At 36.0% G+C, this 20,670-nt stretch overlaps 1 protein-coding gene across 2 annotated transcripts in view; it reads left to right on the top strand.

Moving 5' to 3' along the window:
* LOC137620794 (uncharacterized) overlaps positions 1 to 10,408 on the top strand; it is a 518,290-nt gene extending 507,882 nt beyond the window's left edge. The window contains exon 3 of one of the 2 annotated variants that reach the window (XM_068351232.1): positions 7,147 to 10,407. In XM_068351232.1, coding sequence (XP_068207333.1) covers positions 7,147 to 7,315 — 169 coding nt within the window. In that variant the 3' untranslated portion in view covers positions 7,316 to 10,407. Of the gene's footprint in view, positions 1 to 7,146 lie in introns of both variants that reach the window. The other variant, XM_068351231.1, reaches the window with a different exon arrangement.
* Positions 10,409 to 20,670: the final 10,262 nt, after the last annotated feature.

Genomic DNA, 20,670 nt, shown 5'->3' on the forward strand with positions numbered 1-20,670 from the left:
TCTCTTCCTCTTGTTTTATTAAAGTTTTTATAGCTTATATAGGAAATAATCATTTTAATGTTGATACTGCTCTTAAAATATTTGATTTTTCCTTGTTTCCTTTCCTCACTGTTCTATTTTCCCTGTTGGAGCCCCTGGGCTTGTAGCATCCTACTTAACCAACTAGGGTTGTAGCTTAGCTTGTAATAATAATAATAATAATAATAATAATAATAATAATAATAATAATAATAATAATAATAATAATAACGAGGCAAAAAATCAAGATAACAAAACGATTAAAAATAATTTTACTTAAATGTACAAATAAACGAATTTCGTTGATTTTCAAAATAATCTCATTAATAAAAAAAATTCAAGAGTCTTAACTTTTTTAGTCCCATGGTATATCATATGAACGCCCTATACATATTTAAGTCTTGTTGATTCCGATATTTTCTTTTTTAATGTAATTCTGAACGACAGGGTTTCAGCCTTTTTAACCAGCAAAGGCTCTCTCTCTCTCTCTCTCTCTCTCTCTCTCTCTCTCAAGTGAGGGAAACTTAATCTATCCACATAGATATTGTGGAAAAATTAAATGTAAGCGAACATTAACTTTTTGACATATGCTGTTAATTGGGTACCCAATTGTTAGCATACCTCTGTTGGTCGCCATTTAGAGAGAGAGAGAGAGAGAGAGAGAGAGAGAGAGAGAGAGCTGACCAGAAACATCGACCTTACATAGAAAAGATGTAGAGAGAGAGAGAGAGAGAGAGAGAGAGAGAGAGAGAGAGAGAGAGAGAGAATGTTAAATTTCGGTGAAACTTTCATCAATATACCCACTCATAAAGTCTGTCATAACATTTCTTTCTTTCCTGGGGAAAACAACAACACGAATCTCGTGACGCAGACATAAAACAGCAGGCTCCTTTGTAACCCCACACGATTTCGCCCACTGCTTCCTTACCTCCGGTCTCTCTTTGGTTGTAACAACCTAACACCCACTTATTTTCTACTCATGTCCATTGATTACGTTCTTAGCGGGCGAATTTTAATGCTTCTCAGTTACTATCATTAAATGGGTTTTCATTTTCATCTAACACTAGGTTTATAGACTCTGATCCTTTTCTTTGACTGTTTTTGGATGATAATCTATGACTGATTGATTGATTATTAGATATTATCTAGCATCGTAACAACAATGGCCATTGCTGTCATGATAATCTATGATGAGACCTGACTCTATTCCTATGAGATTACTAATACCTTCATTCCATGCAAATATTGAAGAAAGAATTAACCGGGTTTCATCAGTCCTTTTGTTGGAATGTTCTAGAGATATTTTGCTCCTTTCTATCAATATAAGTTGTTATTATCAATAGATTAATCAGACTCCTCTAGACTGTCCCACTTACGGAATGCCTTGGGCAAGAGCCCGTGCCTGAACTTTCAGTACAGGCAGTTCTAATAGCTCCTCTCGGACTAAACGCAATTCGTGCACCTTGCTAAATGGACGTTGCAAGTTTCCCTCTTCCTAGTTAACTATATCATAGCTTGATACTGTCCCCCTCCGTACCTTTATATTACCACATCTTTCAAGTTCATGGAGCCTCATCATTTTCCTCCTTTCTTTATGGAACTGAGTGAAAGTAATTCACATGACCACTGAATTCTCTCTCTCTCTCTCTCTCTCTCTCTCTCTCTCTCTCTCTCTCTCTCTCTCTCTCTCTCTCAGATGGACATTTCCCTCATATCCGAACATTGGGCTGACATGTCTGAGCTCAAGACGAGATCATTTTTATTCCTGCCAAGAAATCTTGATACAATATACTCCATCCAATACATTCCATCCTTCTTAAGGATTAGAACTACCCAAGTACACCTTTAACCTTTTAAAAGGCTGACTCATCACTCTCTTCAGAGTATGAACACTACTCGTCTATCACTGAGGTAACTTTCTATCCGCTTGGCCTTTGTAATAAGGAAAATAAAGTCTGCTTTATTACTCCTCCCCTGCGGTAACAGTGATATTTGGTACATCTTCCCTTAAATAGTTAAACTTCTTTCATAAGCATATCAGCCATACTAATATCTACATATAAACAATTTCATCAGAGAACTCTATTTCTTCGGCAGCATGAATGTTCCTTTCACACTTTTAACACGGTAAAAAATTTATTAGTATTTTGTATAGATGTTTCTCTAACATACTATAGTTAACAGTTGAGCATTCTTCCTTCAGAATAATAGTATTTCTTTCAACTACCTTCGTTCGTTAGCATGGTTTCACGCAATGTTTGTCTCACGTACAGTTGGACACAGGCATTCCTGGTACACCTAGCTCTGAGAAAAAGCAACCTCTCACACCCTTACTGCGCGACGAGTAACCAAACAGATAGCGTAGGAGAGACATGGCATAGATGGTGGGCGGGGCTACACACACACAAACATTTCGCTCAGTAAGGGTGTAACAGGGTGCACGTCCTCAGAGCGAGATGTACCAGGAATTAGGGTATCCAACTGTACCTCTTTTAGGGCGGTACTTCGCCAGTTCCTTCAATGGCAATGAATTCTTGACTCTGGCACACAATTTATTATCTTCAAAAGTACTGCAACAGTTGCTTTGAAACACACAAACTAAAAACAAGTCAAGAAATAGAGCATTCCTATCTTGACTTCCCTTTTAAAAAGGTGTATAAAACAATATTGGCACTTGCTAATTTCCAGAAAAAAAATTGGTTTATTTCATCGTATTGCATCTTTTGCAGTGATACACTCTGTAATGGGGTAATTTTGGGGAAGCCAAGAAAACTTGTGTGCATATATGTGATATTTTATCACATATACACACCAATTTTCAAATATTCACATAAGCCATAAATACTTCTCATATCGATTTCGCTCAGAATCGGGATCAGAGACCCACGGGGGAGTTAAACTTTATGGTAATAGCTAGTGGTCGGCCAAGGATTCGAACCCTGACCCAGTTGAAACTGGGATTACAGAACACCACTAGTGGTAAGCCTTATTTTCAACTTTGCCCAGGTTCGAATCCTTGGCGGTCGACCAGAAGCTATCAGAAACTTAATTCCCCCTTGGGTGTTTCTGAGGTACAACGAATTTGATATTAAGAGGTATCTATGGCTAATATGAACAAATACACACACACACACATATATATGTATATATATATATATATATATATATATATATATATATATATATATATATATGTGTGTGTGTGTGTGTGTGTGTGTGAGAGAGAGAGAGAGAGAGAGAGAGAGAGAGAGAGAGAGAGAGAGAGAGAGAGAGAGAGAGAGAGAGAGAGAGAGTCTATAGGTCAGCTGAGGTTTTATGTTCAGTCTACAGGTTGTGTACGATCGTGAACGTATCCGCCATGGTTTACATACAATGAAAAAACCAGCGTACTATAAAAATCAACCGAGTATGCCCAGGCCTTCAAGTTATTAGAACATAAAAAGTCTATGGTATTCCCGTAGGTATATTACCCGCTAAAACAATGTAAAAATTAATGCCAATAGGAAGTATATCTGAAATTTACTTGTTAAGGTTTAATTCAATGTCATCCATGTGACCAAAAATGTTAGTAACTATAGTCAATTCTTTTTAGTGAGGCAGATTTGCACCGACTGGCAGGGGTGCCCTTTTACCTCGGAAAAGTTTCCTGATCGTTGATTGGTTGGACAAGATAATTCTAAGCAATCAGAGAGCAGGAAACTCTTCCGAGCTAAAAGGGCATCAATGCGAGTCAGTGCAAACCTGCCTCACTAAAAAAGAATTGACTAAAGTGAAATCTATGACTGAATTAATGTCTGCAACTTGGGCAATATGATCATCCTGTGGGACAGATATGATATCCAAGAAGAAATCCTGGATGAGACCTTTTATGAAGTCACCCAACACTTCAAAAACACACTACAGATAATCATCAGCATCAGAGATTAAAAAAGTTACTATAATAGTAGGAACATTCCTTATAAAAAATATTCCTAATATGACCATGGGAGAGAACAGGCCTTTCGTTATTTCCTTTAGAATGTTTACCCAGCAATCCACAGCGATGTCTATGTAACAATAGCATTTGATACAAACGGTAAAAATACGACTAAATCTAACTATTCGGTTCAATCAACCTACAGAACTCCATTTCTGCTTTGTTACTCGAATCACAACCGTGAAATTGCCTAATCAATCAAGTTGTCAAGCCTGGTGGTAGCCTCCTCGCCTGGCGATTGCCAGACTGGAGTTCGAGTTCCGCTCAAACTCGTTTAGTTCCGTTGGTTGCTGCAACCTCACCTCCTTGTGAGCTAAGGATGGGGGGTTTAGGGGAGCCTATAAGTCTATCCGCTGAGTCAGCAGCCATTGCCTGGCCTCCTTGGTCCTAGCTTGGGTGGAGAGGGGGTTTGGGCGCTGATCATATGTAATATGGTCAGTTTTTAGGGCATTGTGCTGCTTGATAATGCAATGTCACTGTCCCTTGCCTCTGTCATTAATGAGCGACCTTTAAACTAGAGCATCTCCGGACAATGAATATCTAATATCATCTCCCCCTTGCATTCTCATCCAACTCTAAAAGCCTCATTCGAGGTCACCGAACTCGGAACCAGCAGCAAGTTCCAGGTTCTAGCAACCACAAAACCAGCCAACCTTCCAGGACGACTTCCAATTGCCATTTGCAGCCGCCACATGACTAAAAAAACTCGATTTCATATCTGTATTCAACTACATGTTACAGTTATTGTTTTCGCCACAATTAATTCTAAAAATAGAGATGCAAGAGAATAAACGCAGGCGATTATGGTTTGTACCTGAGCATAAGAAAATTATTTTGAGTTTGTAGCTCACTTTTTTTGCTATCTAAGATACGGAAGCTGCACGAGAGAGAGAGAGAGAGAGAGAGAGAGAGAGAGAGAGAGAGAGAGAGAGAGAGAGAGAGAGAGAGAGAGAGATTCTATACCAACGTCAAAATTTTTGCATAATATTACACTAGAACTCAAAACCTTGTCACTGTTTTACAAAAATATAACCATAAGGTCGCAAGAACACAGCTTGGCAAAGCAAGTTTTTATGAGGACAAAGTGACCTATATCGCCCTCGTTCTCAAATATTAGGGAAAAAAACCTGATGATTAGCCATGCACCTGGTTACCAGCTTTCTGCATCCCCTATCACCAGTAGAAAAAAAGATATAATAAATATGTTATAATATCGAGTGGAATGGATATAAAAGATCAAATTTTCTTTTCCAGCACACGCCATCTGAAAATGGTACCAAGGTTTTTTGAGTGATCTGTCATCCCTTCCTGTGATTATTGCAACAATATATATATATATATATATATATATATATATATGTATGTATATATATATATACACACACATAATATATGTATATATATATATATATATATATATATATATATATATATGTATATATATATACACACATAATATATGTGTATATATATATAAATATATATAAATATATATATATATATATATATATATATAATATAATATATACATATATATATATATATAATACTGTATATATGTGTTTGAATAATAACCACAATCATGTAAAGAGGAAGAAACAATTTGGAGTAGTTTTGGGTAGAATACAAAGGTCAAAGGAGTCCGTAGACAATGATAAAAAAATTTCCAAAAACAGTTCCAATCAAGCCTAGTTATAACTGAAAATGCCTATTATCTTCCATGTAATAAAAAAAAATCAAGACCTCTGGAGTCTAAGTAACAAAACTTCAAGTACCTGCAAATGTACAGAAACCATATGTGTAGAATTACTTGGGCACAATGAAACGTTGACACTGGTTGGAAGATTTTAAAGGCCGCTCATGGATGACAGAAGGACACACACATTGCCCTAGCAAACACGACAATTCCATACATACATATGATCAGAGCCGAAGACCCTCTGCACTCATGCTAGGACCAAGGAAAGCAAGGCAATGACTGCTGATGACACAGCAGGTTGACCTATAGGCTCTCTCAAACCCCGAATCCTTAGCTCACAAGGATGGTGAGATTGCAGACAATAAAGGAACTAACGAGCTTAGCGGGACTCAAAACCCCAGTCACATGATCACCAGAGAGAGACGTTACCGAAAGGCCACGACAACCAATAACTTTTGAACTGGAGTTCGGTTCTACTCTTCAAAAACTAAATGAAAATATTCGAAATACCCTTTAAAGTTAACACCCTGTTCATACTACATTAAAAGGGAACAAATAAAATCAACAGACATTGCACAGTCGACATCTTTGTACTGCATTAATCACCGCGTCAACAAAAGTGATAATGGTAAATAATAAAATTTCCCAGACATGATAAATCTAGGCTCTTTAAAAAAAAAAAAAAACTCTAAAATCAAACATCAATTCACTTAAAGTCTGCAGGCGAGATTCATGCTACATGCATTAAAAAGATATTTCTGAAATCAATTTGAACAAGGATAGATTTACAACCACTGTTAAGGTTGGCTGGACTTAAACTATTCAAGAGCTAGAAGAGCATTGCAAGTACCAATTATTTTCTATAAACATGGCTTTCATGAAGGAAATGCTTAGATTCAGTGACATAAGGTAAAGGCTTAAAAATTAAATTTTCCGCAACATCAGGAAGCCGTCAAAATAACAGATGCATCTGTAATCATAACTATTAGTACTTTAATAGCTCCTAAAACATGCTCTTTATTAAATGATTTCCTGTCATCATGAACCTATTCATAAATTTAAAACAATAAAATGTATTGAATTCAGGGAAAATTAGTCTAAACTTTCTAAATATAGAAAACCCCATCAAGACCTTTACTTAAATCTTTTGATCAGTTTTTTAAAGTTGAAATGTCTTTAAGGGCTGTTCCATGCAGAATTTTGTACACTTGGAATACTGCAGGTATTGTATAATTACCTTGTCTGTCTTGGGAATTAGCGTTTGATATTGTATATGTACCTTGTCTGCCATGAGAATTATTAGTGGTGCTTTAGATACTGTATATGTACATTGGCTGTCATGAGAATTATTACTGGTGCTTTAATCATTGTATATGTACCTTCACTGTCATGATGTCATGAGAATCATTACTGGCTCAAAGTGTTCTTAACTAATAGCATTATTCATTTGCAGGTCAGCTCCTGAAGCACCGGAGGAAGAACTGACGCAGTATCAAAGAGCAGCGAAATTCGGCGAGGAACGAGAAGACGCTGAGACGGAATGCCAGTTTGAGTATCCCTGTCTGGTGCAACCCTTGGAACTCTTACTCTACATCTATGACTACTGGTATGGGGAGGAGTAGTGACAATGACAGCTTACTCACAGAAACTAAGAAGAGACACGTAATACTTATTAGTACCAAAACGACCTACCCAACTGATTTGCACCATAGTGACTCTCCTGAAATTGAATGCTAGAAAATGGTTGTGAACTGTTAAGTTTTTATGGGGGTCTTCCAGAAAAAGGGAAAAACTGAACAGGACTTATTATAGCTTTCAAACTAGACACTCAAAGGAAAAGTGTAGATATTGTAAAAGTTATTCCGTGTATTAAATGCAATAACAGACATTCCTACCAGAAGTGTGAGTCGCTAACTACGACATACATGAATGTGATTCTTGACGAAACTATAGTGGCATTCTAAATATGAATCAAGTGCAAGTAATGTGAACGAAAGTTTTTTAAACCTTTTGATAACAAACTATCATTTTCTACAGTGTATTTGGAGCAAACCTTTTAGCACTCTTCAATGTCGATTAGGTAACAGTCACCGACTTTATCAGCAAACTTTGAAAACATTCTGGAAACACGGCGTTTTAATGTAACGTTCCCCTTAACCTTTTTATTCACAACCCCTCACCAAGAAAAAATACATCATTTCAGCACCTTTTTTTATTTTTGACATCTTACCAAACTCATACAAGAACAAAATATATTAAAGCTAGCAATTCAAATTTCATCAACATACTGCTGAAGAGATTTACTACCGTTATAAAATTTACATATATTGTAAAATATTTTTGTGTAAATAATAAAAGAAAGTTACAAGAACTAGAAATTGTAGGACTTAGAATATGTCCAATGGTGCTGAAGGCAGGGGGAATCCCCAGATGTAGAATACGCCTAATGGCACTCAGAGGGTTATCAGTGCTATTTAATTTGCAACAGTTACCTCTCACTTCCTACAAATGTAGATTTCGTTCCTTCTTTACAAAATGTGTCTAATAATTAACAACAAAAGGATGCTATTTCTTAACAGGAATTATGCAATATTTGGCACATGAAGTTTGTAACTATGGAAAAAAACCTAGAATTCATCTGTAAATACAATAAAATGCCAACACACCCGCAAATAACACGAACTTTACCTCAAAAGAGAACCTTTTCAACCTGAAAGTAACATTGATGGGTCATTTTCAAAGGGAAATGCATGAATGCAGCGGAACCCCTTCTTTCTGGATATGTTTTGTGAACAGTTAACAACTCAATGGCTCCAATGAAATATGTAGAGCTCAGATTCTCTACCTTTTGGGGCTCTTGAATCCTTGACCTGGCATCGAAATCTTTACTCAAATTTTGATGCCCAAAAGTCAACCAAACAGGACATAATTCTAGCGACAATGTATCAGGTGCTAAGATTAATCATTCTCTTCTACACCAGATTTGTTAAAGAGTTTATGATCTCTACTTTACATCTCATTTCATTATATTCTCTTTCAATAATTTCATAACATGGTCATCTTAAATTGCCATGAATTATGTTTTAATTTTCATTATATAAGTTCACAACATCAAACCAACTCAGGTTCAGCCAACATTCATTTTAGGTAAAATCCTTCCCATCATTATTTGGCATTTATGATAATCATTAATTTATTCCTTTGTCTTCACATACTTCAATTCACTTGGCGACTGATTTAAGTCTTAATCGCATGATTTATCTCATTGTTATCGAGTTGTAGCATCATTATCAATATTTATATCATTGCATTTTCTGGTGCTTCATATTTTATTGAGCTCAATCATCATTCGAATGGAATAGCTCTATATCAATATTATTCATCTTGGAATTTATTTCAAAAGTGAAATAATATATAGGAGATCGTTAGGTATACGTATCTTTAGGTTAAACTTTTTAAAGTATTCTTTAAGCTACATGACGACAAAGTGGGCATTTCATATAAACAAATCCATGGCTTGTAAAGCTGGTTTATCATACGAGCTCTCAGACAATAGCACTGGTCTATATTATAAAATTGGTTTCGATCAAGATTGTCTGCTAATCGTTATCTGGAAGATAATATCTTCTAAAATCTAAATTCTTGTGCTCCTCTACCTATCTAATGGTTACTGAGCCAAGTTAATTTTTTCTAATGCAAATGCAGACTTAACCATTTTATTCTAACTGGGAAGTTCGTCAGACATAAACCATTATCACACATTTTTGGACAGAATGGTCTTCAAATATCAAAATACTACACACTTAGAGATTTTGATAATTGGCCTACTTGTCAAGACTTCACCAATCACACTCAGCAGAATCAAAACTAATATGACCGTGACAAGGGAACATGGCATTGTTAAATCCTTTCCCTTGATTAGGGCATTGAGCAAGGGCAATTATTCTATAACAGATGACTAAGTAATTCTATAATACTAATACTATATGTGTGATAATCACAGCTGTGAATCCATGACCTTTCAAAGAGTGCCTCAATCTTAACAATAAACAATGAGGTACCGTAAACCAAACTTCCAACAACCAGATATCAGGTTGTATAATTCTCCCTCTGCATAAAAAATACCCTCATTGATTTTAAACATCCAAATTCCAGACAATAATTTCGATTTTACTATATGTCCTTCAAGCCACAAATTGCACTCAAAAAGCAAATTTATCGAGGTACTTGAAGATTTCAAAAAATAAATTTACGATACTGGAAAATCAATTTTTCCTACTTCCAAGACTATTGGAAGTTGAAAAATTATAAATCTGAGTATACAAAGAAAATATAAATACAATACCTACTTAAGTTTTGACTTCAGCAAGATGTGAACAATGGAAACGGTTTATTCTAAACCAGAAAAATTCATGTAGATTCCAAGATTTGAATTCTGAGTATATTATAGATATTGACTCAATGAGGAAAAAAAATGGAAAATAAACCATCATAGGACCATCCAGTAGATTTTTCAATCTCAGAACTGAAGTCAATGGTAAACTACCTTATGCTCAGGGTTGAAAGGAACATGGAAAATAAAAATATCTCTGAGCTTTGGCAATATGTGTTCAACAACTGCACGAAACAGCAACTGGGTGGCCACGTAAGTCAACCTAGAGTCTTGATTCTCAGCCCCACAGGCATCTCTTGGGTTGACCAAATTTCTCAATGTATCTGAGTAATTAGAATTATAACTTTCTATGGACAAACATACACAACACAACACCAACTCTCATGCTTTCATGTGAAAGTTACAATATACCCATATCTTGGAATATTGTCTTAATTAGAAGTTTTAAATCAATCCAAAATCTCTATTCACTATAAAAAATTTTTATAAAAGATTTTCAAGACCACACGAACATTCTTAAACAATACATATCACCAAAAGTCTAGAAACAGAAGGCAAATCATGTCCCCAGTCTCAGAAATGCTGATATCTTTGTCCCGTGGAGCCCTCTACTCTTGTTCCTGCTTCTTATATCAATCGAGCGTTGTAATTCTAAGAAAAATACAATTAGTAAACTTAACATTTATTTTAACCGAGATCAACCTCGATCTGATTTGTTGCAATGATGCAACCATATGGCCAGTCTCCCTTCATCAATAATTTATTAAGCTTCTATTATCCTTATATATAGTCTCTGCACCATCAGCTAATACTGATGCTGCATTGTTAATGTTTCATTGTTTCTCCTTTTTTTGGTTGTTGTTATGACCTTGCAAAGATGACTCGAGTTCTCAATGGACGTTGTGATCTTCCTTTGGGATACTCAAGTGTTTGCAGTGAGTAATTGTAATTAGTTAGTTGAATGTTTCATTTCCTGTTTTGTTTTTGTATTGTTTTCTTTTAGCATTAGATAAAAGCTACTATATGAATATATATATATATATATATATCCAGAAATCAAACAGGGTATTGCCTTTGTTGTAAACAATACTTATTAATTACCCGCGTTTCTCAATTGTCCCCTTTTGAGGCAATATCTCATGTGAAGGTTTCATTGCATGGAAGTGTATCAGTAAATATGTTTGCAAAAATGAGGCGCATATGTCTTTATTGTTCACTTGTGTATAGTGTATCATATATGAAAGTATAAAAAGTGTATATGAGTGAGTTCACGTAAACGCAGATTATATTTACACACACACACACACACACACACACATATATATATATATATATATACAGTATATATACATATATATATATACACAGTATATATATATATATATATAGTATATAGTATATATATACATATACATTATATATATATATATATATATATATGTACAAACACACACAAATAGAGAAACGTTGTTAGGTGGACTACAGACACAATTAAGAAGTTAATAAAAATAATTTGAGTTATACTGTATTTAGATATCAAGGGAATCAATACTACATAGTATTTTATTTGGCCTTGTGACATTTACAATTAATAAGACCCGAGCCTAGGAAGTAAACTTTTAGTTCAACATTTATGTAGAACCTGTGATATAGAACAGTACACGTTTGTATACATATACACGCACACATATATATTTATAAATGTATAATACAATATACAATATATATATATATATATATATATATACATATATAAATATACATATACATAATATATATGAATAAATATTACATACAAATAATTTATATATATATATATATATATATATATATATATAATATATATGAATATATATGTATACATATACATACATATAGCATAATATAAATATATATTATAATAAATTATATATATGTATACATATACATATATAATATATATATATATATATATATACACACATACAAACATATAAGACAACTCTAATACCACGCTTATAGCTCACACAATATACTATATTGCCTCCACAATGTTGAATCCCCCGTCTTTTTCTGCACTTCTTAAGCTATTTCCAGCCCTTATGATATCACATATATACTAAAGAAAGAGAAGACGATCTTAGCAGAAGACAATTATAAGAAACTAGGTAAATGGAGACTCTGTACACCGCTATAAACGTTTCTCATTCCGAACCAGAAAAAAATATGTAATGGAATATAAACTATTTCTTTCTGATATGTAAAACTCACTTCCAAAACCCTGTTTGCATTGGAATGACCCATAGGGAACTATAGGAAACCATGTCATTTATCCAGTGAGGTCTCTTGGCTACAATGGAAGGATGGAGTGTAATGTCATGAGCTAATTCGCGCCCAGTCTTCTGCTTTAAGAGCTTCGAACAGTATTTAATGTAACAAATGCATGCATATGCGTGTTCACTAATGTAAATACGGCATATATATATATATATATATATACATATATATACATATATATATATATATATATATATTACCTCCGTATGGATATCTGCAAATGTATATACAGTAGATATACATACGCAGATTCCTGAACACACTTGAACAATTTGCACACCTCCTGTGTTATATATACAAAGTACATTTATTTTGTGCATTCAACATTATATATATATATATATATATATATATATATATATATATATATTGTTATTTTCCATACTACCTTAACAACAAACGCCCAAAGAGAGAAAATGGGTTGCAGTGTCCCCAGACACAACAAACGTTATAGTAACAAGATAAATTTGTAACCTTAGGTGTCTAGTCCACTTTATATGAATCCTGTTGTAATTTTTTTTTTTTATATATACTCTCTTCATATGAGCCATTTAACAACATGGGGATGTTGCTAGTATGTTGTGAACTGAAACAATTAATATATGAGAAAAGCTTTGTGTTCGTTTCATTCTCCTAAAAATTTATTGCAGAGGGCCATCGTACACTCGAGCACAATATTCTCTCTTATTTTTCTCCCTCTTGCTTTTTTATTCTCTCTTATTTCTCTCCCTCTTGCTTTTTTAAAGTTTTTTACTTTGTATAAGAAAATCTATTTCAATGTTGTTACTGTTCTCAAAATATTTCACTCTGGTTGTTCATTACTTCTATTATATTATTTTTCTTTGTTTTCCTTCCTAGCTGGCCTATTTTACCCTGTTTGAGCCATTGAGCTTATAGCAGTCTGCTTTTCCAACTGGGGTTGTAGCTTGAATAATTTGAAGTTTTCTGGCATCCTGAAATCGAAGGTCATTGACGCCGGAAGCTAATAATAATAATAATAATAATAATAATAATAATAATAATAATAATAATAATAATAATAATAATAATAATAATAATAATACAATATTTTCATAATAAAATAAATTTTTGAACATACTTACCCAGTAGTTATATATATAGCTTTACGTCCCTGACGTCACGGCAGAAATGTCAAAACTCGCGGCAATCGCCGATTGGGTAACCAGTGCGCCCTCTAGCCAGGTACCTAGAACCATTCCAGTGATTCCTCAGATCTTCCAAGCTCATAGGTCTCTAGAGGGGAAGAGGGGGGAATTGAATTATATATATATATAACTACCGGGTATGTATGTTCAAAAATTTATATTATTATGAAAATATCATATTTAAACATCTGACTTACCTGGTAGTTATATATATAGCTGATTGACACGTTTGGTGGAGGGTCAGAGACAGCCAACATTGTTGGAATTTACTTAAAGAGTTAATAAACAAACTTAAGGGTTCGTACCTGATAAGGAAGCTGACTTCAATGAATTCTTTCATTATGTCTGCTTTCCTTATGAGATCCAGCGATCCACCCAGGGGGCTGAAGACCTCTAGGAGCTGTCAAACAGGTGTAAAAACCTGTATGTGACAGGACCTCCTCCAATACCCTTGTTCCGGGCGCTCTCAAGGAACAAACTGACCCGACTAAAATCAATGATTGTGGAAGATTGTCGTCCAATCTCCACAAACAACCATAAAAATAAAAGAGTTACAGGAGAAAAAAAAGGGTATTATGTTACGGGAATGTAGTGGTAGAACCTTCCCCCACTACTGTATTCGTTGCTGCGAATGGTCCCAGAGTGTAGCAGTCCTCATAAAGAGTCTGGACACGTTTCAAATAGTGTGAAGTGAACACAGATTTACTCCTCCAGAAGGTTGTGTTCATAATGCTTTGTAAAGAACTATTCTGCTTTAAGGCTACGGAAGTTGCCACAGCTCTAACTTCATGTGTCTTGACCCTCAAAAGCTTGAAGTCTGCCTCACTATAATGTGAATGAACCTCTCTTATTAAGAGCATGATGAAGAAGGATAGTTCATTTTTCGACATATGTAACGAAGGCTTCTTGACCGAGCACCAAAGAGCTTCTGACTTGCCTCGTAACTCTTTCGTTCTTTCCAAGTAGAACATCAGGGCTCTTACTGGGCACAGGACCTTCTCCAATTCCTCACCAACCACATACGAAAGGTTCGGAATCTCAAAAGCCATTGGCCAGGGTTGAGAAGGGCGTTCGTTCTAGCAAGAAAGCCTAGCTGCAAAGAGCAGATAGCTTTGTTATCTCTAAAAGCTATGTTCTTGTTAAAGGCATGAATCTCACTGACCCCTTTAGCTGTCGCCAGACTGACCAAAAAGAGTCTTCATAGTGAGGTACTTAAACGAAGCTGAGTGCAAGGGCTCAAACCTGTCACTCATTAGGAACTTCAGGACTATATCCAGATTCCAAGCTGGTGATTCCTGGTGCCGTTCCTTAAATGTCTCAAGGAATTGAGAAGATCCTGTAAGTCTTTATTATTAGAAAGGTCCAAGTTCCTATGCCTCAAGAAGGCTGCTAGCATGCTCCTGTATCCCTTGATGGAAGAAGATGAAAATCTACGTTTCCTTCTAAGGAATAACAGGAAGTCAGCAATCTGAGTCACAGAGGTACTAGAAGAGAAAACAGAGTTGACTCTGCATCATTCTCTAAAAACCTTGATGGTAGAATTGATTAATTGATAAAGTTTTCTGGCATCCTGACATCTAAGGTCATTGACGCCGATAGCATTTATTATATAAGAAAAATAAGAGAGAATTCAATTAAAACCAAAAAAGTTAAGAAGTCATTACAATAGTTAAATAGTTTTCAGAAGACCAGCTTCTGAAATAAATCTAAAAATTCCGCTCGCATAGTAGGACACATCATGTCCAAGAATCTTGGCAAGGATGAACCTGCCATGCTCACCTCGAGCTTCAAACAAATATATATTTCTTAAGTTAGTAAAATTAGTGCATTCGGTCAACAAATGCCTCACTGTTAAAGGTACTAAACAGTCCTCACAATACGGTTGGTGTTGGCCCTTCAGCAGAGACTCGTGTGTCAACCGTGTGTGACCAATACGGAGACGGCACAGAGACGTCTCCCATTTTCGGGGTATCATGTTATACCTTCAAGGTGATATGATAATTGTTACTTCCCTCATTTTATTGCCATCTTGACTATCCCAGTGCTGTTGCCATTTATTACAAACCAATTTCTTGATGTAAGGTAGGAAATCATTACAGGGAATGGGATACCTCCTTGGTAGCAACTCGGATGCCGCATTCTTCGCCAGTAAATCTGCCTTCTCGTTCCCAGACACACCTACATGTGCTAGAACCTAACAAAATCGAACTGTTATACCTCTCCGTCCAATAATAAAATGCCATTCTAAAATCTTTAAAACTAGAGGGTTACTAGAATTAAAAACTTCTAAAGCTTGAAGAACACTCCTTGCATCACTAAAATTTTAAAATTACCCTCCTTTTCCAAAGCTATTTTCTCAATAGCGGTTAGTATGCCATACAGTTCGGCAGTAAATATGGAGGCTGTTAGAGGAAGTACACCTCTACAATTAAAATCATTACTATGTACTCCAAATCCAATGCCAGCATCAGACTTGGAGCCATCAGTATATATACAAGTCGATCCCCCATGTTCTTCAACATGTTCCATAAAAAGAGACCTGGATTCTAAGTCAGTCATATTTTTCTTAACTCCAATAAAGTATTTACAAAAAGATATGTCAGGTAATTTCCATGGAGGCGTTGATGATGCCTTGAATGGAAGCACATTAATTCTAATTATATCCAGATTGTTTAATAATTGTTTCACCCAAAATCTAAAAGGTTGAGGAGATTTTGGGTGCAACTCAAAGTAGGTTGAGTGCCTTACAAGGCTTGCAGTCTGAAAGGCTGAAGAATTAGGGAGTCTTTGCAATCTAAACCCAATACCGAATAATAGAGGACATTCGGTAAAGGTCTAGAGGCAACTCCCCAGCATCCACAAGGAGACTTGAGATAGGTGAATTTCTAAAGGCTCCAGTGGACAATCTTATACTAGCATGATGTATAATCTAATATTTTTAACCGGCTTGGGGTTGCTGAGGAGTATATTTCGCATCCATAACTAATTTCGGAAAAAATCAAGGCCTTGTATAATTTTAAAATAGTATTGCGGTCTGCCCCCCATGATGTATGGGACAATACTTTTAAGATATTCAGAGCTTCAACACATTTAGCTTTTAATGCTTTTAAGTGAGAAACCCATGTAAGCCTACAATCAAATATCAAACCTAAAAATTTAGCTTCTCTTGCACATGGTATCCGTTGACCTTGAATGTATATATCCGGGTCTGGATGTACTCCCCGGATACGACAGAAATGGACTATTTTAGTTTTACTTGTCGAGAACTTAAATCCATTCATATCGGCCCAATGGATAATTTTATCAATAGAGAGTTGTATTTTTCTCTCAACCATTGCCATTCTAGTCCCAGCAAATGATATGGAGAGATCATCCACAAATAATGTTGCGAGAACATCCCGGTGAATGACTGATGATATCCCATTAATTGCTAGTGCAAAAAGGATTACACTCAGCACACTCCCCTGAGGAACTCCTTCTTCCTGGCATTTACTCTGTGATAGAGCTTCCCCAACTCTCACTTGGAAAACTCTATGTGAAAGAAATGACTGAATGAATAGTGGTAGCTCTCCTCTTAATCCTAACTCATGGATTCTTTTAAGTACACCGTATCTCCATGTGGTATCAAATGCCTTTTCAAGATCAAAAAAGACTGTCACATGGTCCTGTTTGGAAGCAAACGCTTCACAAATGGAGGACTCAAGTCGTATCAGCACATCAGTCGTTGAGTGCATTTTTCGGAATCCACATTCAATGGGTGATAAAATACCCTTCTTTTCAAGGTACCACATCAGACTTGCATTGACCATCTCCTCCATAATTTTACACAAACAAGATGTCAATGCAATAGGTCGGTAGTTTGCTGCTAAAAACTTGTCCTTACCGGGTTTTAAAAAGGCTAAAATAATGGATAGTTCCCAAACACTTGGATAACTATTCTATTAATAATGCTTAAAATAAACAACTTTGTATTAAAATGTACATGTTTAATCATTGTGTATGGAATTCCATCGGGTCCAGGGGCTGTATCGTTGTAAGTGGAAAGTGCCGAATCATATTCTCTTTCAGTGAAAGGAGAATTATATGACTCTTCCCTTCCTATTGCAAAATTTAAAATTTTCTTTTCTTCAATGCTCCTGTAATGGTGACCAGGAGCTGCTACACTCTTGCACGATACATTTGAAAAATGGTCAGCCAGGGCATTGCTAACTTCAATTCCTTCAGTCACATACTGACCATTCACTTTCAACACTGGTGGTGGGTTTGGGGTGAATTTGCCTGCAATCTTTTTTACTTTCCTCCATACAGAAGATGGTGGTGTTCTACTATTAATGGAGGAAACAAAAGCCACCCAAGATTGGCGTCTAGCTTCTTTCATGGCACGGCGGAACTGTGCTCTACACTTTTTGTACGTTATCAAATTTTCCTCCGTACGGCGTCTACGCAATCTAGTCAAAGATTTTCTGGTGGCTCTATGCAAGGCTGTTAATTCTGAAGACCACAACGGGACTGGTCGTCTTTTGAATAGTCCTGTGGTTTTGGGAATCGAATTGATTCCTGCTGTATGGAGAGTTCCATTCAGTAGGTCAAATGGCATCATCAATACTTTCAAACTGATCTGCACTCCCTTCGATTTCACTTAGCTCACAAAATTTAACCCAGTCTGCCTTGTCAAGATTCCATCGTGGCGATCTTTGTAAAGGTGGACCCTTGTTGGTGTTTATAATGATTGGTGCATGATCACTAGTATGCCAATCATCTAATGTCCTCCAATCAAAATCAAGAAGGCAGTTAGAGCTTGCAATTGAAAGGTCAATGCATGACAAGGTACCTGTCTGAACATGGAAGTGTGTGGGCTCTCCTGTATTAAGGAGTCCCACATCCTCATTCTCCACAATTGATGAGATAATATTGCCCCTTGTGTTTGCTAAAATATCACCCCATAAAGGATGTCTACCATTCATATCTCCCAGTAAGAGAAATGGTTGAGGGAGTTGATGAATGACCTCTGCTAAATCATCATATAAAATATTATCATTTGGAGGCAAGTAGAGAGAGCATATTGTATATTTTCTCCCTATATCAATTTGTACAACCACTGCCTGCAGGGTTGTACATATAGACATATGTATTTGGGGAGCATCTCGACGAACGTACATGAGACTTCCACCATGGCTCCCTGCTTGATGATTATATAGTGTTCTAAAGCTAACATACTCTCGAGGACTAGGAGTGTTAGCATCAAGCATACTTTCCTGTAGACATACAATTATGGGGGAATGTTCATGAATTAGGAGCTTAAGTTCCTCAAATTTCGCCCTTAAACCCTGACAGTTCCATTGCAAATTTGAGGAGAAAACAATGAATTATTTCGGGACGACATCTTTATTACCTGTGGGTTTCTTCAGAGATGGTCTTGTTATGTTGGGTTTAACGTTGGTGTTTTTCTTTGTATCTTATTTATCTATTTGTTGAGGGGGATGGTCGACCTCAACTTGAATTTCTGATTTATTTAAATTGTCTTCTGGTTGATCGGCAACATCAACAGACAAAACATCATATTTATTTGATGTCATAATTCTAGTATTTCTTATGGAAGGGGGTGAGAGAGATGGAGGTCTCTCTCTTTTACGATTAATAGGTTGCGAGTTACCAGGTTTTTGTACCTTCCCCACTACAGGTACACCTGATAACTTGGTGTCAGGTGGAATCTCCATTAAATCAGGCAAGGACATGGCCTGGGAGAGGTTAGTACCATCCTTTGTAATGGGGGACAAAGGTTTGATAGTGGTGGGCAATGTCTTTTTGTTGATACTCAATGATAAATCTTTAGGAGATGTTCTTGTCTTATGCAGCACTTTATCAATAGATGGTGAATTCCTTTTTCAAGAACTACCTACAGTAGTAGGTGGGTGAGATGATTCCCGAGGAACTTTTTCTCCTGTTTTTAATGTCTTTGCATAAGTATTAGATTTATTTAATAATCTCTTGGCATGCCCCATGCTTACATGTTCAATAATTGATATATTGAGGGCAGCCTCTTCTAATTTATAAAACTGGCAGCTCCTATCATTAGATTTATGATTAGAGTTGCAGTTTAAGCACCTTGCCTCAAGTGTACATTCCCCATCGTAAATATTGGAGGAAGTATTACAAATTTTTTGATTATTGCAAACTTTGGAAGGAGGTTAGCAATTATAACATTGCAGTGGCTTCTGCTTAAAAGGTTGAACTCTGATCCTTTTGTTTTCTATGTCTATGTGGAAAGGTACATCAGCATCCTGGAAAGTAAGAACAATCATTGATGTTCCAGGTACTTTATGTGCTTTCCACACTGATAGAGAACACACAGTAAATTCATATAGATCCCTATTGAAAACCACTCCCCTTCCATAGCTAAAGTTTAGATGGGGTTTGATGTCAAATTCTATATCATCATTTACTGTCTTCAAATTGGACAGTTTAACAGACTGTGTGTATGACTTGGCCTTTATCAAGTAACTTTTCTTCCCGAATCGAGATATATCTCCAGGTGCAATCGTTCCTACCTTCCTCTGAAGAAATTTGCATATCTTGAAATAATTTTCCGTACCTCCTACAGATTGAGCAAGAAGCCACATTGGTGGTTCTGGCTTTTTTTGGGATGGCATATCTGCCTCTATATCTTTATCAGCCCAGTCTGCTGGTCTGTAGACATTCAGATCTTTAGGTGACCCATCACACAGAGCACCCTTAACACTCATATTACCTACTTTAATATCAACAATGTTACGGCTTGCATTAAATGCTTCCTCATGACATTTAAATGATAAAAAAGATTCCCAATTATCATCTTGAAGTTTCATTGTAATTTCTTTTATTAATCTGTAACACTCAAATATTTTATGTAGCACATCATAATTAGCTTCTAATGGGATTTGGGTAACGTGCAGGACATTCTGTTTTCCTGTGTTGCCCAAATTACCCTTTTTCCAAATGTTTAAAGAACAGTCCTTTTTAGTTCCTACGTCGTCAACGGAGTTTTCTTTAAATGAATTGCCTGAGGTCGTCAACAGTGCCAGGGCGAGTCAGCATATCCAGGGGAGGTGGGGTCATTGTCACA

Source organism: Palaemon carinicauda, chromosome 27 (genome assembly GCF_036898095.1).
Source record: "Palaemon carinicauda isolate YSFRI2023 chromosome 27, ASM3689809v2, whole genome shotgun sequence".
In the NCBI taxonomy this organism is placed as follows: Eukaryota; Metazoa; Arthropoda; class Malacostraca; order Decapoda; family Palaemonidae; genus Palaemon; species Palaemon carinicauda.